A 23,759-nucleotide genomic window follows, 5' to 3' on the forward strand; every position below is an offset into this window, starting at 1 on the left:
AACTTCTCTTTTTTTTCTCTTTTTTTCCTCTTTTTTTTTTTTCTTTTTTTCCCCCCTTTTTTCTTTTTTCTTTTTCTTTTCTTTTTTCCCCTTTTCTTTTTTCTTTTTTTTTTTTTCTTTTTTTTTTTTTTCTTTTTTTTTTTTTTTTTTTCCTTTTTTCTTTTTTTTTCCCCTTTTTTCTTTTTTCTTTTTTCTTTTTTTATTTCTTCTTTTTTCTTTTTTTCCTTTTTTCTTTTTTTTTGATCAGGACATCACTGCTTTGAAAAGATGTGGTTTAGAGAGGCAGTGGGGTCAGGCTTCAGAGGTTCCCATCTGACCTGCTTTGGTGGCAGCAAAAGCATCTGATATATGGTTGTGGAGAGGGGCCTGAACATGCTGGAGTGCAGGAAGGTGGGTGACCTGCTGTACCCATGGCCTGCTCGGGGCAACTCAGGGGCCCACAGGACATTAGAGTCTTAGTGCATCTTCACCAGCATGGAAGCCACTCTGCTGCTCCTGACACCAGCAGAACCCCTGCCTTGCTGGGCTTCTGCCAGTGCCAGCCTGGGAATGCCCACCTTTTGGTGGTGCAGCTATTTCTAGAAATAACCCATTGAATTTTCTGTATTTGAAAGCAAAATGCAATTATTTAATTTTGAAGGAATTCTGAAGTCTCCTTTTATTTCTGAAATTCTGAAGTCTCTCCCTCGTATCTCCTGGAAGTACTTCTCCAGGGCTGTGGTCTCCTTTAGAAGCACAGACATCAACAAGTGGGCTAAGTCTCTACAAATAAGCACAGCACATTCCTGTGAGGAATCAGATGCTTAAATGCTTTTGTTGGGTTAGATCTTTAAAGTGGAATCCTTTTCCAGTCTTCTTCAGGTCTGACCTAACTGGACCCCTTTGTTCAGTTCCTGGAAGGTGGACATTCCCAGACTGGCACTGGCAGAGCCCCCGCCCAGCCAGGCATGCTGAGCAGCATATCTCGTGGGGCAGGATAAGCTGCAAAAATACCAGTTTCCATCATCAGGAATTTTCTCTGGGTGTGGTGAAATGCCTTTTTTTTTTGCTGTCTTCCTCGCCTGGATTCATCAGCATAAGTTTCTCAGGGTAGGTCTCAGCGGATGCTAGAGCCCGTGCAGCTTGTGGCCCCTGCCCCTACAGTGACTCTTGCAGTATATGGAGCCTCTTTGTAGCTAAGAGGTTTCTTTATCTTAGATGTCCAGATGACATCCCTGAAAGAAACTAAAAATCCGTCCCCAAAGGTCTGGTTTGTTAGCTGGTATGAGGAAACCCTCTCCTCCTGCCATGAGCAGTTCTGTGCAGTGAAAAACAGTGAAGATTCTGAAGAAGAAAGGAGGTGGATTACTCATGAGACTTCCGTAGCTCAGATTTTCAAGCAAGGTGACAATCCTATGGCCGTGAAGGTTCAGAATGTGTGATAAATGGTTTTGTCACAGTGCAGGGTCGGCTATAGGAGCAGAGGATGAAAGAGGGCTCAAGATGATCTTGACTGCTTGTTTGGAGTGAGGGAGGTTATGCTCTCCATGGTAGTAGCATGCAGTGCTTGTTTCCCTTTCTCTCCTTGGAAAGCTTCATATAAACTACCTGAGAATACAAGCTCAGATGTTTCAAGGTTTTCTTTTGAAAGGAACTTATTCTCCTTCTAGAGCAAAAGCTGATTTTTCTGCTTTGGAGAAGTCAAGGTGCCTTGGTACTGAATACAAAATCAGTGTGTTCTTTGCATTCTTTTCTGGCTTTATGAGCAAACCTGTTTAGTGATGTCTACTATTTTATGTTCATTGCAAGTACAGAGCAGTTTGTCTCATACTATGGCAGAGCACATTATGGTAGAAATGGTTGAATGGCATTTTTTACCCCAAGAGAAGTGTACATGTTGTCTTCCCTTTCACAGCTCATGTTTACCCACATGTGTTTTGCAAAATTGCCCTTTAAAAAATTATTTTTTATTTTGTTGAAATTCCTGTTCATCAGTAACACTGAGCAGATGCTCTGTCTGGCCATGCAAACTAAAAACATACCCACAAGAGCTGCCTGTTTAAAAACAAACCTTTGGTGAGAAGAAAAATAATTAAGCTTAGGTATTTCCTTGGTTTTTACCAAAACCTTTTGAATGCAGCATTTGATCTAGTGGCAGTACAAGATGGTAAGATTTGCAATGCAGAGGGCTTTTGCAGTCATATATGAATGCAAACTTTTCTCTGTGTGAGATGTTACTAGGAGGCTCCCAGTACTCACAACTGAGCTTTTTTCTTTTGTCTTTGCCCTTGAAGTTAGACTGAGCCCTGGAGGAAGCTTGGGATAGATATAGTCTTTCAACAAATGTTGGGAGGTTGGAAATTAATGCTGAGTTCTCAAACAAGAGCTTATTGCTGTTCCTAACAATAGAAAAACAGGGATGAAACCAAACACTACTGAATATTTCAATGACTTTGTGGAGTTTAACCTTCAGTTGCATGTGAGTAACTGGTAAATGGATTCAAAACTCCAAGAGAAAAATAATCTTTTCAGTCAGTACGAGGACTGAGGGTTGGAATTTTTACCATTTGCAACTGTTGTGTTCTAACAGAGGAGTTAGGGAAGAGTTGCCACTGGTCTGTAGAAATTGTTCAGCTGATACTATCACTCGTATCCTGAAGTCTCTGAGCTTGCAAAACACATTGATCAATGCATTATAATTAGAGATAAGCAAACCTTGAAAGATTAATTAGCTAACGGGCAGTTGTGTGCTCCAGAGATGACAAAGTGCTCTGTAATGTTCAATGTTATTGCAGGTCTGAGTCAGGGGCCTGATTCGGAGAGCATCCAAATTCTGTAGTACTTACTCATCTGGTCTAAGTCTGCCTCTGCTTCTTCAGTTGTCAAAACCTGTCTGAGTTCCTTATGGCTTCTTCATAATGTTTCCTATTGCCCTTATATTCCTACTTTAACTTTCTTCCACGTATGCGCATATGTATGCACGCACATTTCCAATCTCTTTCTGTTTTCTAGCAGAGGTGAGTGAGATTTGAAGCCACATTCTCCCCTTTCCGAATGATTTTTCAGTGTGATCTGAGAAGCGCAGAGGAGGCAAGTCCTATTCCTTGTTATGCAACCATTCCCAGATACTAGAGTGTTCAGGGCAGACCAACTGGGCTGAAATAAGGGCACTGTATTGTTTCTGTGACATCCTTCTGGATTAGCAGGCTGGCAGCACCTTCCCCCAGCACTTTCTGACCAATATGGACACCTGCAAAGAAGGATGGGGGGCCACAGCTTCTGTCTCCTGAAAAAGGTCTTCTCTTGCTGACTTTTTCCAGCAGAGTGACTGGGCATCTCTGCGAAGAGAGATGGCAAGAGAGGTCACCACAGCTGTGTTGCATCAGCAACTCTCACAGCAAAGAGGCAAGACAAGACCTTATCTATGAGACCCAGCTCAGAGAAATGTCCTTCCAAGGCTAGGAAATAAATCCGCTGAGCAGTTTTTATCGTGGAGGCCCTGGGAGAACAACCGATCCTGACCATAGCAGTGTGCCTGGGAACAGCCAAACCAACTTCAAGATGTGCACCAGGAACAGCTAATTCTTGAAATAAGACATTGACTCCTCTGTATTTGAAAGCACAATGCAATGATTTATTTTTTGAAGAATTTCTCAATTTTCCTTTTATTTGCCCCTTGCTTGTATTTTCTGGAAGTACTTCTCCAGGGCTCTGGTCTCTTTTATAAAGCACAGACATCAACAAACAAGCTAGATCTCTATCAACAGATAAGCACAGCACAATATTGAATCTCGTAATTCCTATGAGGAATCAGATGCCTAAATACTTTTGTTGTTTTGGACCTGAAAAACTGAATATTTGTTTCCACCTGCCTTATATCTGACTTAACTGGACCCTTTTGCCCAGCTCCTTGAAGATGGATGTTCCCAGGCTGAAGGTCAAATGCTCTGTGCTCTGTCAAGCTATAGAGGAGAAGTAGTTTACTGAGTTTGCTGTCCTGACCATAGCATATATGACAAGATTTGTGGCGTTTAGTGGAAAAATTCAAAGTGAGAACATTTAAATCCAAATATTCCAGCTTTAGTGGAATTTTTACTAGCTATGGTTATGGATTTGGTTTTACTGAAGAAGTTCATTTTTTATAGCAGTTTTAAGAAGAACAACAGATGTTGATCTAAGCTGCCTTAGATCAAGGAGGGTTTGTGTAAACAACAAGAAGAAGCTGTAGGTGTAAAAAAGCGGGTCAGCCCAGAGAAGCTCTGCCACAGGTTTTGGGAAGTCCTGTAGATATAGAAGATACTGTTCTGAAATTGCACCAGGAATTTCTAACTGGTTATAATCAGAAACTAGGCAAAAACACTGTTAGTCTCTCAGTTGTGCTGGGTGGTGTTGCTAGACTAGGAATCCTATCCAGGGATTGAAATAGTGGTACAAGCTGCTGTCAACAGACTATGAAAAGAGGAACCCAGAGAAAGTGGTGGTGAGATTGAAACAAAAATATGAAAGTTTGGAGCAGGTAGACTGGAGAAAAGCTATCACAAATGCAGCTGACAAAACGTCCTGCTCTGCTGGTTTAATAGGAGTCCTCTACTCCTAGTAGCAGCTGGCTTGCAGCTGGACTGGGACACTCACTTTTTTTTGAAGAATACTTAATTCCTCGAGTAGAAGGACAGCAAAAAAACCTCCAAACCACCTCTATTGAAATGACAGGTAAACTCACACCACTTTTATTAATTAAAGAAGCCTTTGGAAGGACTGACAGGCAGTTGTTCCACACAGCGAGCCCACCACTGTTAGTGCTGCTGTTAGTGGCCGCAGGGCTGCGTCCTGTGTGTGACAGTGTAGCAGGGCCACAGCTGATTTTCATTCTGGCTGCCTCCCGTTTCCTTTGCAATCAAAATCAGCGCAGCCTTTGGAGGTTACAAATCCAAAGTACTACTAAGTGTCTAAACAAATCTCTGTTAGGTAGTGTTAGATAGATAAGAGACCATCACGAGTGGATGTGCAACATGCAATAATAATTTCCTGCTAAAACTACAGTAGTTCATGCAGCACCTCTATTTTAATGTCAGATGGGAGAAGCATTGCTGAGCTTATTAAGCAGCCTGTAAGTAGCGTGGCTGCCCTCTCCCTCTTCCAGGGACTAGTCCCAGTGGGTGCCCCCGTGGCCTGGGCTGGCCAGGATACGGTGCCCAGACACCTGGTGTCAGTGGCTGTGTCACAAACACGTGTGATGGTGGGGTGAATGCTGCTCCTCTCCCACCAGTCATGGGGCTGCCATCCGGGACTGCTCCTCTGCTGGGTTTCCTGACAGGGCTGGTTCTATCAGGAGACTCCATTTTCTTTTCTAGAGCAAAGATTATGAATGTTATTTTCTTGAGAGCAAACACTGCCTTTTGTCCTCTCCCCAGTGGCTGCTGTTTCTTTTGTGTGCAATAACCAGAGTGTCTGGGGATTTGTGTTTGGGCATCTGAGAGAAGAAACCACAAGTAAAACCATTCAGCCCCAGCCAACAGCCAGTACATGTCTCTTCTGCCCAAGCCATTTTTGCAGGTTCTTACTGATGCATTTATAAGACATGATAATCCTACCAGCCGTGCTGGTACACTTCTAGTCATGGGGTGGTCATGGGTAACTGCTGATTTTAGTCTTTAGTTTCAGTGCACCTGAAACATTGCCAGCACTGTTTCAATCTAAATGATTGCCCTGGGTCTGCTCTGAGGGGAATCTGTGTTGGGTTACTCTAAACTTTCCAGCTCATCTCAGCCCATTTAATGCAAGCTCTAGTGGTGCTAATGCCAGTAATGGTGGCACTAGTCTGCTTTCCTCATCTTTATCAAGATAGAATTAAAATCTTTCACATGTTTCTTACAAATGAGAGCAGGAGGTCTGCCAGTCAGGAAGTGACTGGTTGAGACTGAGCCTGGAGGATCTATTTTCCTTGAAAGTGCCCAGATCCCGATGCCTCCTCCTGCTTTTTTGGACCCCCACAGCAGAGTTTACAGCATGCATTTATTTGCCCTAAGACCAATGCACTTCTGTGAAAAGCTTCTGTCTCATTCATGATGAATTTTCCAATGAAAACCTCAGCTCAGAAAAAAGTCTGTACCTGACTCAACTCATCAGCCCAGAAAAAACGCTGGAGTTTAAGCATTGTTCCCAGAATAAATTACTGGTTTCATGACCGGCATGGTTAATAGCTGAGATGTGAATTATAACTTTGGATTATGATTTCTACACTGTGATAAGCCTGTGTGAGACACAATCTAACAAGTCCCCTTACTGGGTGTCTATTCGCAGGTGGACTTCTGTGAATGAAAAAATCTATGCTAGTTATGCTCATCTAATAGCTTGCAAATGTGTATCCCTCCAGTTTCTCAATCCTACCCCATCATTTTGGTGCTACATGAGCCTTTTCAGAAAGGGACATTGCGTTTTACCTTCTTCTTGGTTGGGGTGACTTTCAGTCTTCGTACTTGGTGTAAGTAAATCCTCCAGATCTTGCAGCATGGGGTTGGTGGTGGCTTTGTTGTTTCTTTTGTTTTTCTCCTCTTCGCGTTGCTGCATCAATAAGAAACATTGAGGTTAGTTTAAAACTGCAGATGTAATCTGTGAAATGGTGGCCTGGTGCCATGGTTGGCCTGGCTAAGTGTTTGTTGGTATGAATGCAAACTCTTTGCGAAGTTCAAGGGGCTGAATCTTTGTCCAGTGACCAAGTGTTTTTGGGAAAGAAAGTATGTCCCAGGTAGGGGGACGAGAGCCTGGGAAGGAATGGCTCTGCTCCTGTTAGGACAAAACACTTGCTCGTAACATGGTTTAAGTCTACCAGACTGTGCATGTTTCTGCAACTTCCAATCTATCCTCTCTGTCATTTTGGTTTATTTGAAATGTGGAGCTCTTGTGAGAGAGAGTGTCAGGGATAAATGCCAAAGGAAGAGGAGGAGGGTATGGCAGCATGGGGATGGGTTATAGGGTTGTCTTTGGTTTCACTTGCATATATTTATGTCTTCAGAAGATTTTCTTCTGGATGGTAGAGGGAAGAAAATAACCTGTTTCTGCTCAGAACAAGCATGCTGGAAAGGGAAGGGAGAGGCTGCCCTCTCTTATGCAGTGAGAAACTTTGGATGGACTCCACTCCAGCTCCATCTCTCACCCCAAAAGAGGTATTTGCCAATGGAAGTTTTTGTGTACTGAAACCATGGAATGCAGGGCAGCTCATGGCCTTGCTACAGCTGAGTGGTCCCAACCCACAGAGCAGCCTTCATCCACTTGGCAAACCTGGCAGACTTTGGGGACAGCCACGCCAGGTCTCTCTGAGCTCAGCAGGTCATCACATGGGGGTCTCTGGTGGGCTCCAACTGCTGACTATCCCTGCCATGAACAGGCAGCTCTCATTCCTCTCTCCCTAAGCAGCAGGGCTGTGCCAATACCCTTCCTTTCCCCTGCTCTGCTGTGTACCTCTCCTCTTGCCTGACTTGGTTGTCTCAGCAAACCTACAGGTTCCTGTGGCACAAGGATATGTAAAGGCAGGTCCTTGTGTTGAGGTGTTTCTGTTCCTTTGGGTAGCACATGGGCCTGATCACACCTTGGTTGGGCACTGTGAAATAGACCAAGTGCCCTTAAGTCCGAGTGTGCTGCAGCACGTGTTCAACTCTTGCAATATTTGAGGATGCCCTTTGCACCAAGGCACTTATTTTAAGCCGTATGCACGAGTGATCAATTTTGGATTTGAGCATTTGAATGTAATTTATGGAGTCTCATTTCTCAGTGCTCACACCCTCACTTTTAATGTTGCACCGGTCTCTGCTTTATGCAATGTTTTGCTTTATGTGGCACTGCTTCTTTGGTTTGCAGCCTGCCCTGTACTGGTAAAATGGCTGATAACATTTGATGACATCACATCCTCTCCTGATGCAAGGCCTTGGTAGTTTGGGCACATCTATGTCATACCAAACAGCACCAGGAAAGCTCCGGAGGAAACTGCCAGACCAGTACAAGCCATGGTACCAGAACACCTTTGCTGTTTCTCACTGAGAATCGTTCTCTGAGCAAAGTTGTGCTTTTGCAGGTGTTCTGCTGCCAGACCTTGTTCATATTAGTTCAGGATTCTCTGTGTTATAGTCCTCTACATATTGCAACCTCTCACAGTTCTGGATACCATGAGGTCCAAATCCTACCCTGCTAATTCAAGTCATTGCATTTGTCTGTACCTTGCTTTTCCTATTTGCACAGCAGAGACAGATGCCAGCCTCCTTTGTAAGGTGTTTTGAGAATTACTGGTAGAAAATATTGTTATTGCCATGTTATTTATGGCTCATTGCTTTTCAACTTGTACAAAATCTGGCTGTAGTTTTGATAGGCTTATCATTGTCCCCGGGAAATCTCAGGCACCAAAGCATTGCTCAAATTTCGAAGTAACTTATTTTTGTAGGTGGAAAGCACAGTTTACGGGAAAATGAACTGTAGTTTTGTTGTATGAAATAGCAGCCTATTATGGGATGTGACCATTCTTTGCAGTTAGCCATTAAATGCCATCAGAGGGGACTGAACAAGCATAAAATATGTCTTTTTCTTCTGTCACCAATGAATTCAGAAGTGAAGAGTAATTTAAAAGTATATATGTTACACATCAGAATTGAAAGATGTATTTCAAGGATGACTTTGCCAGATCAATACTTACCATTTGCATTTTCTTCTTCAGCTCTGCATTGGCTCGCTGATACGCTTCAGACACAGAATTTAGGTAATAGATGGCAAGGCTAGAAAAAGAAACATGTCACTGTAGTGACAGGATCAGGAGAAAGTTTCACCAGGAGGGAACATTTAATTTTTTGCTTACCTTCTAATACCTAGTTTTCCCACCAGCTATCTCCAAACTGCTTTTAGAGGCTCAAGGCTTAGGAAGAATTCAGGCTACCTTGAGGCATGGTCAACTGAGATGCACTGAGCCCATCCAGTAGCTCAGTTCTGCTCAAACAGAAGAAAAATGACAACCCTACCCTCCTGCCTCCACCTTGGATAACCATGGTCTCCCTTCACTTCCTTTCCAGCAGTCCTGGTGAAACCAGGCACCAACCTTGAAATTGAACAGGGACCAGGTAACACAGAGACCTTACGAAAAAAATAGGAAACTCAGGAAATAGTGGCAGAACAGGGCCTGAAGCCTCTCCTGAAAAGTAGTGCTCAAGGAACAGTCCTCCTTCCCCCTTTGCCAGAACCAGTTGCATCCTGTATCCCCAGAAGGGACCCTTGAGAGTGAGCAAAGACAGGAATCGAGGGCAAGCAAAAGCCAGGTTGGAGCAGAGCCACTGGCTTTTGTTTCAATCCCTTCTTCTCCAAAAAGGACATGCCAAAACCAGGGGAAAACCAAGCCAAGCTGGAGGGAGCTGAAAGGCAAGGGGGGGTGGGAGAGCGCATGCTGGCTGCCAGTCTTTGGCATGCAGGGAGGCTTGTGTTTTAAAACATGCCTAAGTGTCTGTGTCTGTCTCGCCACCTCTGACACCAGCAAGTAATATTTTGGTAGTAAAAAATGTCTCCGTGATTTTTTTTTAGAGTGCTTTTATTTTTCTAAATTATAAAAATCATGTGCTCAGTGGCTCAAGCCATTCCCAGGAAAAGTACCAGCCGTTCAGTTCACCACTATAGCTGGTATTTTTTTTTTAAATAAAGTAGAAAATTCTTATATAAAAGGAAAAAAAAAAAAAGGTAGGGAAAAAAAGGTTTCCTGACAATTCATAACCTGATTGTGTGGCTTCAGCCCAGATTCAGCATCCTCAAACCAGACTCCAGGATTTCATCAACAGAGTGCATGTCTCTAAGCCCAGCAAGACATCATGTACTGGCATATTAGTTTCCAGGTGGGAGATCAGGAAGGGGTACTTAGGATGACCTTTCTTGAGTCTTTTTACAGGGGTCTGTCTAGAGGAAACACATTTGCTTCCTTTTGCCTAGCATTACCTCAAAACTCAATCTTGGTGAACTGGGCTCTCTGTCCTCTTGAAAATTGTTTTTTTTGTTCTTCTGTAAAGATGTGGTAGTTTTATTTCTTCTGTGTTATTAAGCTCATTGCCTAGAAAATATTACTTTTTAATCGGGGCTTTGCGGCTGCCCTGCCATTTTTTTTGTGACCAGCCAGGATGTAAGTGCCTGGAGCACCCTTGTTTTCATGAAGATAACTAGAGCTGGCTGTTCAAAGCCATCTGGGATGCCAGGTACTGTGTTCTGAGCTGGTTTCTCAGGTTCACTGAGTAACTGAGAAAATCCATTTCCAGTCCCTTTCCAGCCCTTTCTCACCCTTTGCATTAATGTCCAGTATTGCCTCCAACCACCAGGGCTTTTTCCCCTGAAGACTCCTGCATTGATGGGAAGGGCATGAGCTCACCAGGTCCCTCTCCCAAACCACTGTGAGATATAAGCCCACTGTGCCTCCAGGCTAAGCCTGAGTTTCCTCTGTCCTTGGTTTACTGCAGGTTTATTGCTTAAGGGAGGTTGTGCTTGTTCAGGATTGAACTACCCTGAAGGGATCTTGAAAGGGAGAGGGGAAAGGGACAGTGCCACAGAAAGGTGATTTGATGGGCATGCCTTTGGTGCAGACCAAATCTGCAGGAGTCAGGCATGTTTGGATTGGGTTGCCCAAGCAATGATGAGGCAGTCTGTGTGATCCTCCAAGGTGCACACCAATATCCTGGACAGGTCCTACAGGTGTGCTGGATTTATTGCTGAATTTCTGATTTGCACTGCTAGTGCTGGCTCCCAAAAAAGGCAGAGCAAAGCCAGATCTTGGTCTGACTGTAAGCTGCAACATGAGCAGCTGTAAACTTTGCTGAGGAATGGAGTAAGCATTAGCAAATGAAGTTTATCCACTTTCAGTGGGGTTCTTTAGGTCTACTTCCCTCTAAAATGGGCCTGCAGATACACCCTCATGTTTGAGCTGCTAACTCTTATCAACTGGGAGAGAGTTAATTAATTTCTTAGAGTGATGTGTTTTGGATTTAGAATGAGAACGGTGTTGATAACACACTGATGTTTTGGGTTTTACTGAGTCATGTTTATCCTAAGTCAAGGAGTTTGGGGTTTTTTTGTTTCTTTTTTTGTTTGTTTGGGTTTTGTTGTTGTTGTTGTTGTTGTTTGGGTTTTTGTTTTGTTTTGTTTGTGGTTTTTTGTTGTGTTTTTTTTTTTTTTTTAATTCTCATGCTCTGCCAGTGAGAAGGTATGCAAAAGAAACTGATAGGGAGCATAGCCAGGTGACCCAAACTGGCCAAAGGGGTATTGCACACCAGAGAACACCATGCCTAGTACATAAACTGAGGGTAGTTACCCAGAATGGGGGTCTGGCATCAGTCAGCAGGTGGTGAGCAATTGTATTTTGCATTACTTGTTTTTTCCTTTTATTATCATTATTATTATAATTTACCATTATTACTATATTTTACTTTGTTTTCACTAAGTTCTTATCTCAGCTTACAAGTTTTACTTTGATTCCTCTCCCCATTCCACTGGGGGGGGCAGAGAGAGGGGATTGAGCAAGTGAGTGTGGTGCTTAATTTCCATATGGGCTTAAACTATGACACCCTGACTCCTCTCTTCTCTGATTTACTGCTTCCCCAGATCGGGGGAGAGTGTGGGTCACTGTCCTTTTCTAGTCTGCACAGGAATTTTAATTTTCCCCTCTTCTTGATGCAGTAAGGTGCTTCTAGCTTCTGCCAGGAAGCTCTGCAGGCCACGGCTTGAAATCCTGCTTTCAACCTGAGTGGAATTAGGCTATATGCCTGTGTGTACAATATCTCTGCTTCTTATTTCTCTTTATTTCCTATTTCCCTTGTTCTTAGGCAGTTAGAAGCACGACAGTAAGTTTGACGCCTATGTTATTCACTGGACCCCATCATTGTTTGAGACCAGGAGCTAAGAACAGAAACAGATAGAAGATGCATTTTGGATTGGACTTGGAAAAAAGAGAAGAGGTTATCATGGCTAGAGAAAATTACTTAATTCAGTCCACAGAAGTGGAAAAGACGTTTTTTCAGTGTCTGCAATCAAAATCCACAGACTGTCCATTTACAATCCACATGTCACTATTGTAGAGGCTATTTTTACTTAGACTGGATTGTAGGTTGCCTTGCCTGCTGCTTTGAGAGTGGTTCTCTGCCCATTGGGACTAAATGAAGCTTTTGCATTTCCCTGGTTTCAATCCTTTGGGAAGCTAGATGGGGAAGCGTAAGGACAAGCTCCAGCCTGGCCCTGTCTACCTGTCAGCAGCACAGCAGAAGCAGAGGGGAAGTTGAATATTTTCAGAGACAAGGCAGGAAACTGGGGACTTGACTGAAAAGGAGAACAGAAAAGGATTGAAGCCTTAGGAAACAATCTTATATGGTAGCTATGATTTCATCTGGGATTATCCCAGACAAAGTGTACATGCAGATAAAAAGCAGTACTTCTGCAAGACACCCAATGGTCTTGGGGCATGTGAGAGCTACTGCCAAGGGGCTGTAGGTCTGACTTGCCCAGGCACCATGGGGGAAACCACTTTTTTAGAGCTGTGACCCTCTTCAGAGCTGAATGGCTGGAAATCAAAAATATATAATATCCTCAAAGGTCACACAGGCAGTTTATCTGGGTGGGAAAGGAGAATGTTTTAGGTAATGTGGACATAAAGTATCCCTCAGTTTTCAGAGAGGAATCAGGGCAGAGACAAAATGGTGTCTCAAGGAGAAATGGACTGATGGTAAGGCCATGGTGTGGGAATAGTCGAGAATGGGAAGGGGTGATAAAAAGTGTCTCATCAACAAATAAACTGGATTTGTGCTGTTCCTTGTCCCAGCTGTCAGTGGAGGAAAGGGCAGGAGATTGTAACTGAAAAAAACCCATTATTTTCAAAGGTGTTACTGCTCTCCCATCAGTTTTTTTGAGGGTTGCATCAAAGCCTCAGAAATCTGGCCTACAGCCCTTTTGTAAAGGTGGTCCATTTGGGAAGTGTTAGTTCTGCAGTCTTCATCTCATGTTTGCAATGGCATCTGCCAGTGCTACTGTGAAGCCCACAGGAATAGAGTTTATAACTCAATGATATACTTGGTCGTAATAGGGATGCGATGTGAGACTTCTTGTCTCCTGCATGTATCTGATCTGATTCTTCTAAGTGTAGGATCTGTCTGCACAGTATACGATCATCCTTTTTAGGTTAAAATGAGTAAGTAGCTTGAGTCAGGTAGAGGGGGTGACATGTCATTTTAAGTTTAATTAGGATTTTTCTCAGGTTGTTTCTGTAAGAAACTTTGTAACAATGGGAACTTGTATTTGATTTAATTTAATGGCATTACCTTCGGCGTAACTATTCAGAATGAAGCATCTCTGTGCCCAAGGAAAGTTGTACTGGATCAGCCCAGAGGCCCACCTCCAATATGTGTGGATGACCCAGGAATAGTCAAGCAGGCAAGCTCTGTATGTAATAGGCACCCCAGTTCTGTCTCTTTCTCACATTGATTAGTCTAAAGTCTGCCTATAGAATCTGGCCCCAACTCTCCTACTTACTTTGATAGTTATTGGAAACTTTGATAATAATGGCAAAAATATCTTTAAAACAAAAGAAAGAACTGCCCTGATCCTAGTACTGCTGAAGGTGCCATGGGTTTAAGAGTGATTTCAAAGCTGAAATGATCAAATGGCACTGAAACAAATTCCAGAGGTATTATTTGGAAAATGAAAAATTAAAATTCCTAAAAACCTCAACAAAACTGACAATTCTTCACATTTTGGAACATGTAATTTTTGAATGCCCTGTCATGGCTGTGCTCTAAATACCACCAACTGTGACAGAAATTGCTTCTCCAGAAAGCACCAGGCTGAGACTGTCCATTTATTTCCTACTGGCTACAGAAAATTTTTCATATGGAAGCTGTGACAGCTTTGATATCTACAGGGCCTTTGTCAGCAATGTGTTTCATTTACAAAGTTGTGTTTAATTGGGTCAGGTAATTAAATTTGGGGAAATTGGGTTAGGCAAAAGTGAGGGGGGTAGAGAGCATGTGTCTGCCCCAATCTGTACTGTTATCTCAGCAGAAAGTGTATTTAGACCTCACTAATATCCCAGAATTTTTGGTTTTTAACCTTCTTCCCCAACCCAGACATGTAATATTGCAAGGAAAACTTACACCATGAGCAGAATTGCAGGTATGATCAGTCCTGGATTTGCCACATAGCTGAAGATCTTGGCAACAAAAAGTGGGAAATCAAGCTCTATGGTCTCTTGAATGACGTCATACATTCTTTTTTTCCCACTGGAAAGACAAACAACCAGTTAAGGAGTGTAGATATTTCCTGTAGAAAGCCATTCAGTCTAATGATGCTAAGTAGTATGCTTTATCCCTCTTTCAGTGAGCATCAGCTCAAGCCACCAAGGATTTTAAAATGCCTGATTTTAGATTATCTGTTGGTCCATTCATTCCCTCCCTTCCTCCACTGATTATAAGAACAAACCTTGCTAGGCCAACTTGCTCATTTATTTCCTTTGTGAGTTCTGACTGTTTACCCTCCTGAAATATATAAAAACTACAGACTGCAGTAACTATAGATTTCTGATCAATATCTTGTTAAATATGGCCTTTTCATGACTTTCCATATGCAAATTCCTGCTTTCTGAAATAATGAGCCAACTTGAAGTGCTGCTAAGTAATGACAAAAATAGCAAGCTATGATTATTGCTTAATAGGAAACTCACTGAAAGAGTAATTTCTAGCCGGATTGATAAAGCAGATGAGAGTATTCTGTATGAAAGGAGAACAAATCTGTAGAAGGCTGGATTATGCAATCGACCTTCTTCTTTCCCCAGCATGTCTGGGTCTGGGAATTCAACCCTATCAGTACTATTCCTCCTATTTAGGGCTTGTTGCCTCTTGGGAGCTTGCAGGATTCCACAGAGGAGGGTGTTGGACTCTGTTCTGATGATGAGAGTCAATAAAGGCAAACTTGGCTAAACAGTATCCCAACTTCATCAACTGCCAGACGCTCGGGAGAGCTGAGCTTTCAGTCGAGCTGAGTGGTGTGCCAGGGTCTGAATCAGGCTGAGTGGCTTTTGAAGGGTTGATTGGGAATTGAAATAGCTCTTTCACATTGCAGATTAGTCATCTCCAAATGATAGCATGCCTGCAACAAGTTTCTTGTCAGATCTTCTGACATTATTCGTTGACACCTGTCCTTGTTATAGAACTGAGGGTATTTTGGTCTCTTGCCTTCTCCCCCAAGTCTTTCAGCTTTCTGTTGTCGTTCTCTGTTAGCAAGCAGATAACCTAAAACACTGCATCTACAAGAGCAATTTGTTCCAAGCTGGCTCCTTGCTGAGTCAGATCCAGCAGGCCCAGGAAATGGCATTATTCAATCAAATTAGACTTTATTGGCATGTTAATCCAGTCCACTGAATGCTCTATGCAGTGCTGATTCTGTCTTAATTAAAAAAAAACAAACCTACAACTTTTTTTTTTTTTTTTTAAGCTGCAAATCTTCAGGCCACCCCTGTCCTTTTCCTGCTATTTTCCAGCTAAAGTCAACACACAAAATCTCGTGCTGTGGGAGTTCTTATCTTTATGAAGGAGTGTTTGAACTCATTTTGCTCCCACAATGTTCCAGAGAGCCTTAGGGATGCTCCTAATTTTTTTTTATTTTTCTGGGGGCTGCACCTTGCTGTCCTCTGGTGCTTTCATTGGTGTGTGTTGGGGAAACACCGGGAATCATGTAGCAAAGGAAAATAGCAGACAGGAGGATGTTCAGTGCTCCCAACTGACTGTTTATACCCCATAGCTGGACATGATCCTTTACCTCACATTGCTAAGGATTTAAGCTGATGGAGAAAGGAGACATTTCACCACCTCTGTTGGAGTCCAGGTCTTCTAACTTCACAAAAATAATCCCATGTCCCAGAGCAAAAAATGTCCTTTTTGGTGTTTTGCTAGTACCTGAATGGTCCACAGTCAAAGGAGGGAGGCAGGGACATGATGGTGTAAGCCACAGGCAGGAGGCTGAGGAATAGGATCAACAGCAATAGTCCCATGTAAAAATTATTAGACTTGGATGCTTTGAAGACTCTTTCGTGAGGGACATTGCTACTCATAACAGCCCAGCACTGAAAATACATGGAGGTTAATAAGCGCAGCACGTTTATACCCACGAGCCCTGGCGCGTAAAAGGATCCCATCCTGAAAAGGAAAAGAGAGGGACAGGTGCTGTTTTTTGACAGGTTGGAAGGTTTTCTGTTTTCAAAAGCAGGAAAACAACTGTTCATGTGGTGGCAAGTGTGCCCACAAATGAAGTCTGGGCTTTATGCTACCCCGTGCTCCAGAGGAGAAGCCACCTGCATCCTTATTAGGGTACGGTCCCATACATTGAGGACCAGAGAGGACTTAGTCTCTTAGTGGTTGCGAAGGATTTTCAGTTTGTGACAAAAATGGCTTTGAGACAGCTTGGAAAACGTCAGGTGAATCTAACCTGTACAGGGAGACTCTCTTAAATGTGCAGAGATGTTGTAATGTTGTAACAGGAAGAAATTATCAGTCCATGGCAAAAGGAACTTTCCTCTCAGAGTAGGTGAAGGTGCTCTTTCCTGTTGCCTATTGCCTCTGGTGCTGCCACAATAGGGCAAAGCAGCTCCCATTTGCCCTCCCTTGGGGCAGTTCTGTGACATGCCCCTCCTGCCCAGTTTGATCTAGCTGGCTCTATGCCCACCCTTCCAGTGATGTGTAACCTCGTGATTCTCCCCAAACCCTTTCTAAAGTCTACCCCCAGCACATGGACCTAGTCCTCTTGGATAAGTAAGCTGGCATTTTTAAATTTTCATTTCTATAGTCAAGTACAGAAAGCCAAACAATCAGAAAAAACAGAACCTAAAGGTTTATCTAGTTGGCTTTCTAACTCCACTGACAGGTTTTCTAAATAAGAAAGGAAAAAAAAAGTATCTTACCAAATCATTCCCTGGTTGAAAACCAAACCCAAAACATTGCCGCTAATGTCAAACTCTGCATAGGACGGCTGTATGGGAAAAGAAAGGAAAGTGTGTTGTTGCTAGAGGTACCTGCTTTTGTTTTCTACTGGGTATATGATGCCTATTTAGAGCTGGTAAGAAGGGATTCCTGGGAGGGCTCCCGCTGTGTGCATACTGCTTGAATGACCAGCAGCACTGTGGCAAAGGCAGAATTGGAGCTACTGTGCTGTGGGCTGCTGCTTCTCTCTTGGCTTGCTCAAAATTGGAAAGATATATGGAGGTGCTTAGAGCTGCTCTGTGTTTATCTCTCCCTGCTAATATAATGCCAGCTGCAAGCAAAGGAGCCATGGCAGGGGACTAGGTTTAAACTCCAGCTGGTGTGTCTGGTTATGGACTTACAGTTCCACTGTGGTAAAGTACTGAATGTTTAGATGGTGATAATGATGAGCTGGAGGGCAAATGCTATGCTGGATATATCCATGTACCCAGGTCCAAGCTGCTGAAGAACAGAAATATAGGCAAAGGGACAGAAATATGAGGGAACATATGGCCTGATGGGTATTTGGTGACATTATACTCTGTGCTAGGTGCTAGGTTGCTCCATATAAAGCAGTATTGTAACTATCTGATGTGGGTGCTAATAGTGGTAGGTCCAGAACAGGTTTTCCAGACCACTTCCAGTAGGACAGCTAGGGAGTGGGTGCACTGATCTACTTGTAATCTTGCAAGGTACTTCCATCTCTCTCTGAATCCATCTGGTTTTGTCTCCTGCTACGTGAAACAACGGACTTCCCTCCACCCCTCCATTATTTTCTTCTGTGTTTTGTGCATCTGCAATACTGGCTGCTTTGGTAATGTAGTCTTTAGGAATACCAAAGAGTCCAATGCTGTTGTGAGTTACACATACATGAGAGGGCAAGGAAATGCTGCTTCCCCCACTGCAGCAGAAGTAACACCAGCTTCCAGCATCAATCAGAAGATGGTGCTGTGAGTAAAGCAGGTTACTGCCTGCAGGGTGGGCAATGAACAGGAAGTTCTGGGGCTTTGAGAAGAGGTATAGAAGGGCCCAAAGGTTTGGAGTTATAACAACGGAATGAATAACAGATTATTTTTTTAAACTCAGCTTCATGTTTTAAAGTCCTTAGGTGAGGATGGAACTGATTGATCCAGAAAAGTGATGCAGATACTATCTACACCAATGAAATTATCAGACAAGACCAGAGGGCCACTGGAAGCATTCAGAACAAATTCATTTGTAGCATTTGACCAAATGGCCCTAAATTACTTATATCTTCTCAGCTATAAGATACTGACTTACAAATCCAGCTTCTAGGTCCCAGCACCAACAGTAATTCACAAATCTCACAAAGCAAGCTCGGATGAAATCTCCCACCAGAATGGTTATGAAGGTCACAAGGATATCGGACACAGTGAGCCTCACGAACTCCTGAAATTTAAAAGAAGGGAAAAAAACATTTATGTCCTATAATTTCAGTAGCGGATTCAGGACTGTATTTTTTTATTAGACCATTTGCCTTCAGAAAAGCATAGCACAAGCAAACTCCCTGCCTGTTTTCAAACACTCGGCAGTGCCTAAGCTTTACCTTTGTGCTTGGGAACTACGAGTTCCATTCCAGCTGTTAGACCCGATAGCTGCTGCTGGCATTATTGACTGTGCTTGTATGCTGTGGCAGCTCATAAAATTGGAGCAGAATGTTAATGCCAGCAATAATGCTGGTGTAAAATATACATACTCCAAGAGTAATTTTGATTGTGCATTGCTCTGGTATGGCTCAGCTCCTTGACCTTCACATGGACTCCTGAGGAAAATGCTCAGTTGTAAACAAGAGCTATGAGTAAGTGTAGACAAGGGAGATGTGCAAGACAAAAAAGGTAAAATTGCAGGTGGAAGTAACACTTGTCAGATGGAGATAACCGGTATCCCAAGGATTCTAAAGGAAAGACACAAGAAAAGGTTTAAAAGTCTGGGGAGGAAAAAACCAGCTCAGTCGCACTGAGGATCAGCCCTTTCTGAGGAGTGATGGTGGTGGGTCTTTTCCCACTCGACTGAAAACCACTCAGCTAGTGAAGACCCGCCGTGTGTGCACAGGAATGCATAGCCTCGTAGCTTGGCAAGCCCTAACTACGTCAACCAATAAACAATTGCTTTTACTTTTTAAGCTGTGCATAGTGTGGCTGCTGAACTTCTTGGTGCAAGGTAAATGCAGGGTGGTGAAATCGAGGACTTGAAGGCCACCCTGCATGCCTTTCAAGGGGGTTACTTTTGCCTAATTTTGTTTTCATTCCATGGCCTCGTGTTATGGGTTGGGACATGTCAGGAGTTCCCTTGAGGCATGTCCTCTGACTGGGTTTTACTCCTGCACCAAAGCCTCTCTGCAATGTGAAGGAAGTGCAGAAATAGATGAAGAAGAGCAGTTTGCTTCAAAGGCACAATCATGATCTGAACAAGAACATGATGCAGGCATGGCTGCAGACTACCCAGCCTTTTATGCTCCTCCTGGCAAGTGCTGCAGAGCTGTGTCTGCCTTGGTTGCTTCAGCTGAGGATTTCACTACCGAGGCTTGAGAACCATGGCCAAGAACTTGCATTGCCTTGGTGCTGCTATATGAGAGTAGGCAAAAGATGTGTCATTTGTGAGGAAAACTTCAAGCCTGGAAATGCTAAAGACATCAACAAGAAAAACAAAAAAATGAATCACCCCAAACCAACACAGAGACTTGCTACATAACAAATTTCTTACGATGCCAACAGTTGTCTCCCAGCAGGGTCCCCTGGGCACATCTGCAGGGTCAAGGGGAGGTGGTGTAGCAGTGCTGTCATTCCCCACAGACAAGTTGTGGTGGCCAAGCAGTGTCCAGTACGTGATGTTCTTTACCACGTCCTCTTCCGCCAGCTGCAACAAAGAGACCCCCACGGCTAAAAACATCACAAAATAGAGGTCTCAGTGGATGTGTTTGGAGAAATCCAAGGCGTTGGGCTCCCCCTTACCAGTTACCACCCATCATATAAGGCACTGCTTACAACAGATTTTATAATCTGGCTATAGCACAGAAACTGCTTCCCTTGGCCAGGAGTAGGGGAGCAGCAGCCCTTCCAGACTGAGAGCAGGTTGAGACTCCATGAGTTTTGGGGAGCAAGCAACCTGCTCCCCACAAATGGAGGAGTCAGACCTCTTCCAAAACTACTGTGTGCAGAGGGAGCCTCTATCCAGTCCTCCTTCCTCACATTCCTCATAATTTTTCAGGGCAGAGCAAAACACCTCAAATTCCTCTAATTCTTCTCAGCTTAAAACAGGGTAATTTTTTCTGTGGATCAGTTAGACGTTTATCCTTTCCTGCAGTTATCTGCCCACTACACACTACCAGGATAATGTTAAAGAGGGGAGGCAGGGAAAGAGGATTATAAACTATATCCTTGGGGTCTGCGTTAATAGAAATTGCACACAGTGTCTGATGGAGAAAAAAATCGAATTACCCTAACATGCTGTGATTATAGGAGACAATAACCATGCTTTTTTCAGGGCTGTAAAGAGAAGCTGGAGACTCTGCTTGGTGAGTCTCCCCGGGGCACTGCAGACGATACTCACGAGGACTGGGGACAGAGGAAGCACCTGCTGCAAAGGGGGTGATTGTGCCTGCAGGCTGTGGGGACAAGGTACGCTCACCCTCGACTCTGGAAAATGCTAGTGGACATGGCTTTTTGGCTCAGTTCTTACTTTTTCGTTGACATCATCCATCAAGGCCAGCAAAAACGTGTAGAGGTTCCCAAGGAAGAGCGCAAAGATCCTCCCCAGCTGCCATTTCAGCCCAATGCGGGGATGGTAATTTTCTAGTGCAGCGATGGTTTCAAACAGCGGAGGGCAAAACATGCCCAGCAAGGACATCACAATTTCAACCTGACACATGAGGAAAATGAGATAACTGCTAGTAGTAACAACAGTGACTATCTTACTTCAACCAGAGCGGGGGCTGCCGGCAACTGGTTGGATATTTTTGAAGGATTTATGAAGGGGAGGGAATCAAAGCAAACTCAGTTTCTGGCTTTGCTTAGTGTGCAGGCAGCACAGCAATCAGACTTCAGGGCTGGGTTGCACAACTTGCTCTTGCAGGAGCACTTTTGCTGTTATCTCAAAGCTCTGAAGGATTTGTTCCCTGTCAGTCCAGACTCATGAATATTTAGGTTCCTCAAGTACCTTGTAGTACTGCTTGCATCAGCTCCGAGGTTCTTATTTTAGTTTTGGAGGAAGCGCAAGACTGGCCCGTGTGCCTAAAGATAATTAGTTGATGCTAATGTTTATTTTCCACGTTCAGCACCTTTGCTTTTGCAATAGGTATTTACAGATTTGAATGGAAGCACATCAAGGACTCAGTTTTGCAGCTCGGGAAAACATGTCCTAGTGGCATCTTTTTTCCTCTTTATCATGAGAGATTATAAGTTGTACTGTGGTCAGTGATGTCATTGGCCAGTCAGGGTTAGCTCAGGTGTGACTTACAGGCTCTGTGTTTTTTTACAGCCCTACGGTGTCCATTGGCCTGTAGAGGACTTTGTTGGTACAGGTGCAGTCAGTCTCTGACACACAGGTCTCTTCTTTGTGCTTTTCTTTTCAGGACAAGAAATAGTACCCAGAACACTATTTTTTTAGATCTCAGGTTGTCACCAGAAAGTTATCAGGTTATCACCAGAAAAGTTCACCGTAATAAATCAAAGCATTTTGAGAGCAGGTGCTGTCTAGCTAAAGTTTTCCATGGGAATTGTGAAAATGCATGGCTTTGGATTTAACTTGGTTTTGATATATAAATACATGATAATGTAGTATATGTTGAAATTAAAGCTTTCCATAGGTTGACATTTTTGTGTGTGTGTGAAGAGCTTGAACGTTTGAACTTTTAATTCCAAAATCAGACACAGAAAAATTTTGACTACTGCAATTTTTCTTCAGATTCTAAAATCTTATTCCCATAATTCAAGGTGGATGATAAGGATTAGAGTTATGTCTGATTATGGACATTGCTAACACCCAGAGAGCTTTCTAGTACAACACTTTGTAAGCGTTAACATGCAATTTGATTCTTAAGATGGTGGTCAGTGTTGTAAGTGCCAAAGAGCCATTGATTCTTATTGTGATTTACTGTAAGACTATTTCCCCCTCTCTGCAGGAGGTGTTAATTTGTCCTAGAAACTTTCAGTGAGACCAATGTGCTTCCCAGCTACAACAAGTGCAAAGGTACTGAAGGGAACTAGTGAACTCTGGTAGCGAATCTCTCTGCCTTGGATGCTGACCTCAAGCTGTTGCAACAATTATGCTTATGTCCAAGACAAATTATCTAAGCAGAAAACTGGAAGTAAAGTTTCCTTACCTCATTTCTTTCATACCATCCTGCATTTTGCATTTTGGAAAATGTCTGGGAGCGTTTCACCACAAAATAAATGAGGTAGCCACTCCCACACAAGCAGCATATGATGAGGACATTGGCCAAAACCCGCAGGAACCTTCTCAGGTGGATATTCTCATCCTTGTTGCTTTCTTGTTCATCTACAATAGACTCCTGAAAAAACAGGGGTGCTCAAAGAATTGGAATGAATATCTTGCAGCACCAAGCATAAGGCAACATCAGATGTTTTCTCACCCTATGAAATGCAATCCCATGCTATTCTGGCTATATTCAACTTGGTAGTTTGTGTTCAATTCAAGCTAAGCTTCATACAGGCATCCTGGTTGGACTGAAAGATATCAAATGGCAAATAGCCTGACATGTCTCAAGGGAACGTGGTGGGGGAACTGCACTCTAAAGTAACACAATTTTTTTAAAAATCCTAAAGAAGAGAGTTAGGGGGACAAGGGCACAGAAGCTGGAGCTGCCATGGACCAGCACCATAACCTGTTCATACGGAGAGATGCTGTGCAGGTACTCAGATTTCCCCTTAAACCTCTGCCATGGCAGGCACTGGGAGCATCCCCAGAAGCAGATGAGGAAATGCTGATTAGGTTTACCTTGAAACTGGTGGTGATGGATGCAAACTTGTTGTCTGCTGTCTCTGCATTGCCAATGAGATAGTCCCAGCTGGTGAACATTTTCCAGCTGAAAACGAAGTTGTCATCATCCCCATCTGCTGTACTTTCATTGGCATTGCGTGCCATCCTGCATAAGGATGTGTGCAGTGACAAGGTCAGACAGTGTTTCACAGAGCCACTATGTCTCCTTCAGCTTTGCAGAACAGCACCAGTGGATTACTGGTGGATAAGATGGAGTGGGATGACCATTCTTGGGGTTTTGGAGTGACTAATATGTGCCATGAGACTTCAGGTTTAAAGTGAACTCAACTGTCAAATGGTGTCTTCAGGGCTATGCAGGTCTTGTATTAAAAACAGTAATATGGAAAAAAACTAGTATGGGTGATTAAAGAGGTTAAGGATTGCTTCCACCAGCTAGTACCTGAAGAAAGTCTATTTATGGTGTTTCCAGGTCTTAGGATACAGTATATGATTATGGCTACCTTTAGTTAGCTAAATTTAGTCAAACCCCCTTGGTGCTGTACAGTACACCCACCGCAGCACAAAGTTTTAGTGAGACTTCACTTGCTGCAGAATGCTGGAGCCAAAGAGCCTGCAGCAAGTAATGCAGGGAGAGAAAAAGGATTATTCTTGTTAATCAGTGTAGGAGCAGATATGGTTTCTGCTGTTTCCTCTCTATTATTTGATTCCTGAAATCCTTCTCTAAGTCCCACTAGAGTTCCTAGCACCAGTCCCTCAAGGAAGGCGAGACAACAGATGCTGCAATTTCATGGCAAATGTACA

At 43.3% G+C, this 23,759-nt stretch overlaps 1 protein-coding gene across 1 annotated transcript in view; it reads right to left on the reverse strand.

The window, feature by feature from the left end:
• TMC2 (transmembrane channel like 2) overlaps positions 1–23,759 on the reverse strand; it is a 43,628-nt gene that overhangs the window by 6,528 nt on the left and 13,341 nt on the right. Inside the window, exons 10-19 of the mRNA XM_039381568.1 lie at positions 22,956–23,103; positions 22,321–22,509; positions 20,679–20,858; positions 19,704–19,856; positions 18,261–18,389; positions 16,922–16,989; positions 15,921–16,160; positions 14,124–14,249; positions 8,660–8,738; positions 6,420–6,540 (exon numbers count right to left, since the gene is read on the reverse strand). Of these exons, the coding sequence (XP_039237502.1) occupies positions 6,420–6,540; positions 8,660–8,738; positions 14,124–14,249; positions 15,921–16,160; positions 16,922–16,989; positions 18,261–18,389; positions 19,704–19,856; positions 20,679–20,858; positions 22,321–22,509; positions 22,956–23,103 (1,433 nt within the window). The remainder of the gene's footprint in view (positions 1–6,419; positions 6,541–8,659; positions 8,739–14,123; positions 14,250–15,920; positions 16,161–16,921; positions 16,990–18,260; positions 18,390–19,703; positions 19,857–20,678; positions 20,859–22,320; positions 22,510–22,955; positions 23,104–23,759) is intronic.

Source organism: Pipra filicauda, unplaced genomic scaffold (genome assembly GCF_003945595.2).
Source record: "Pipra filicauda isolate LSUMZ 115617 unplaced genomic scaffold, ASM394559v2 scaffold231_size1239837_pilon, whole genome shotgun sequence".
Taxonomy (NCBI): domain Eukaryota; kingdom Metazoa; phylum Chordata; class Aves; order Passeriformes; family Pipridae; genus Pipra; species Pipra filicauda.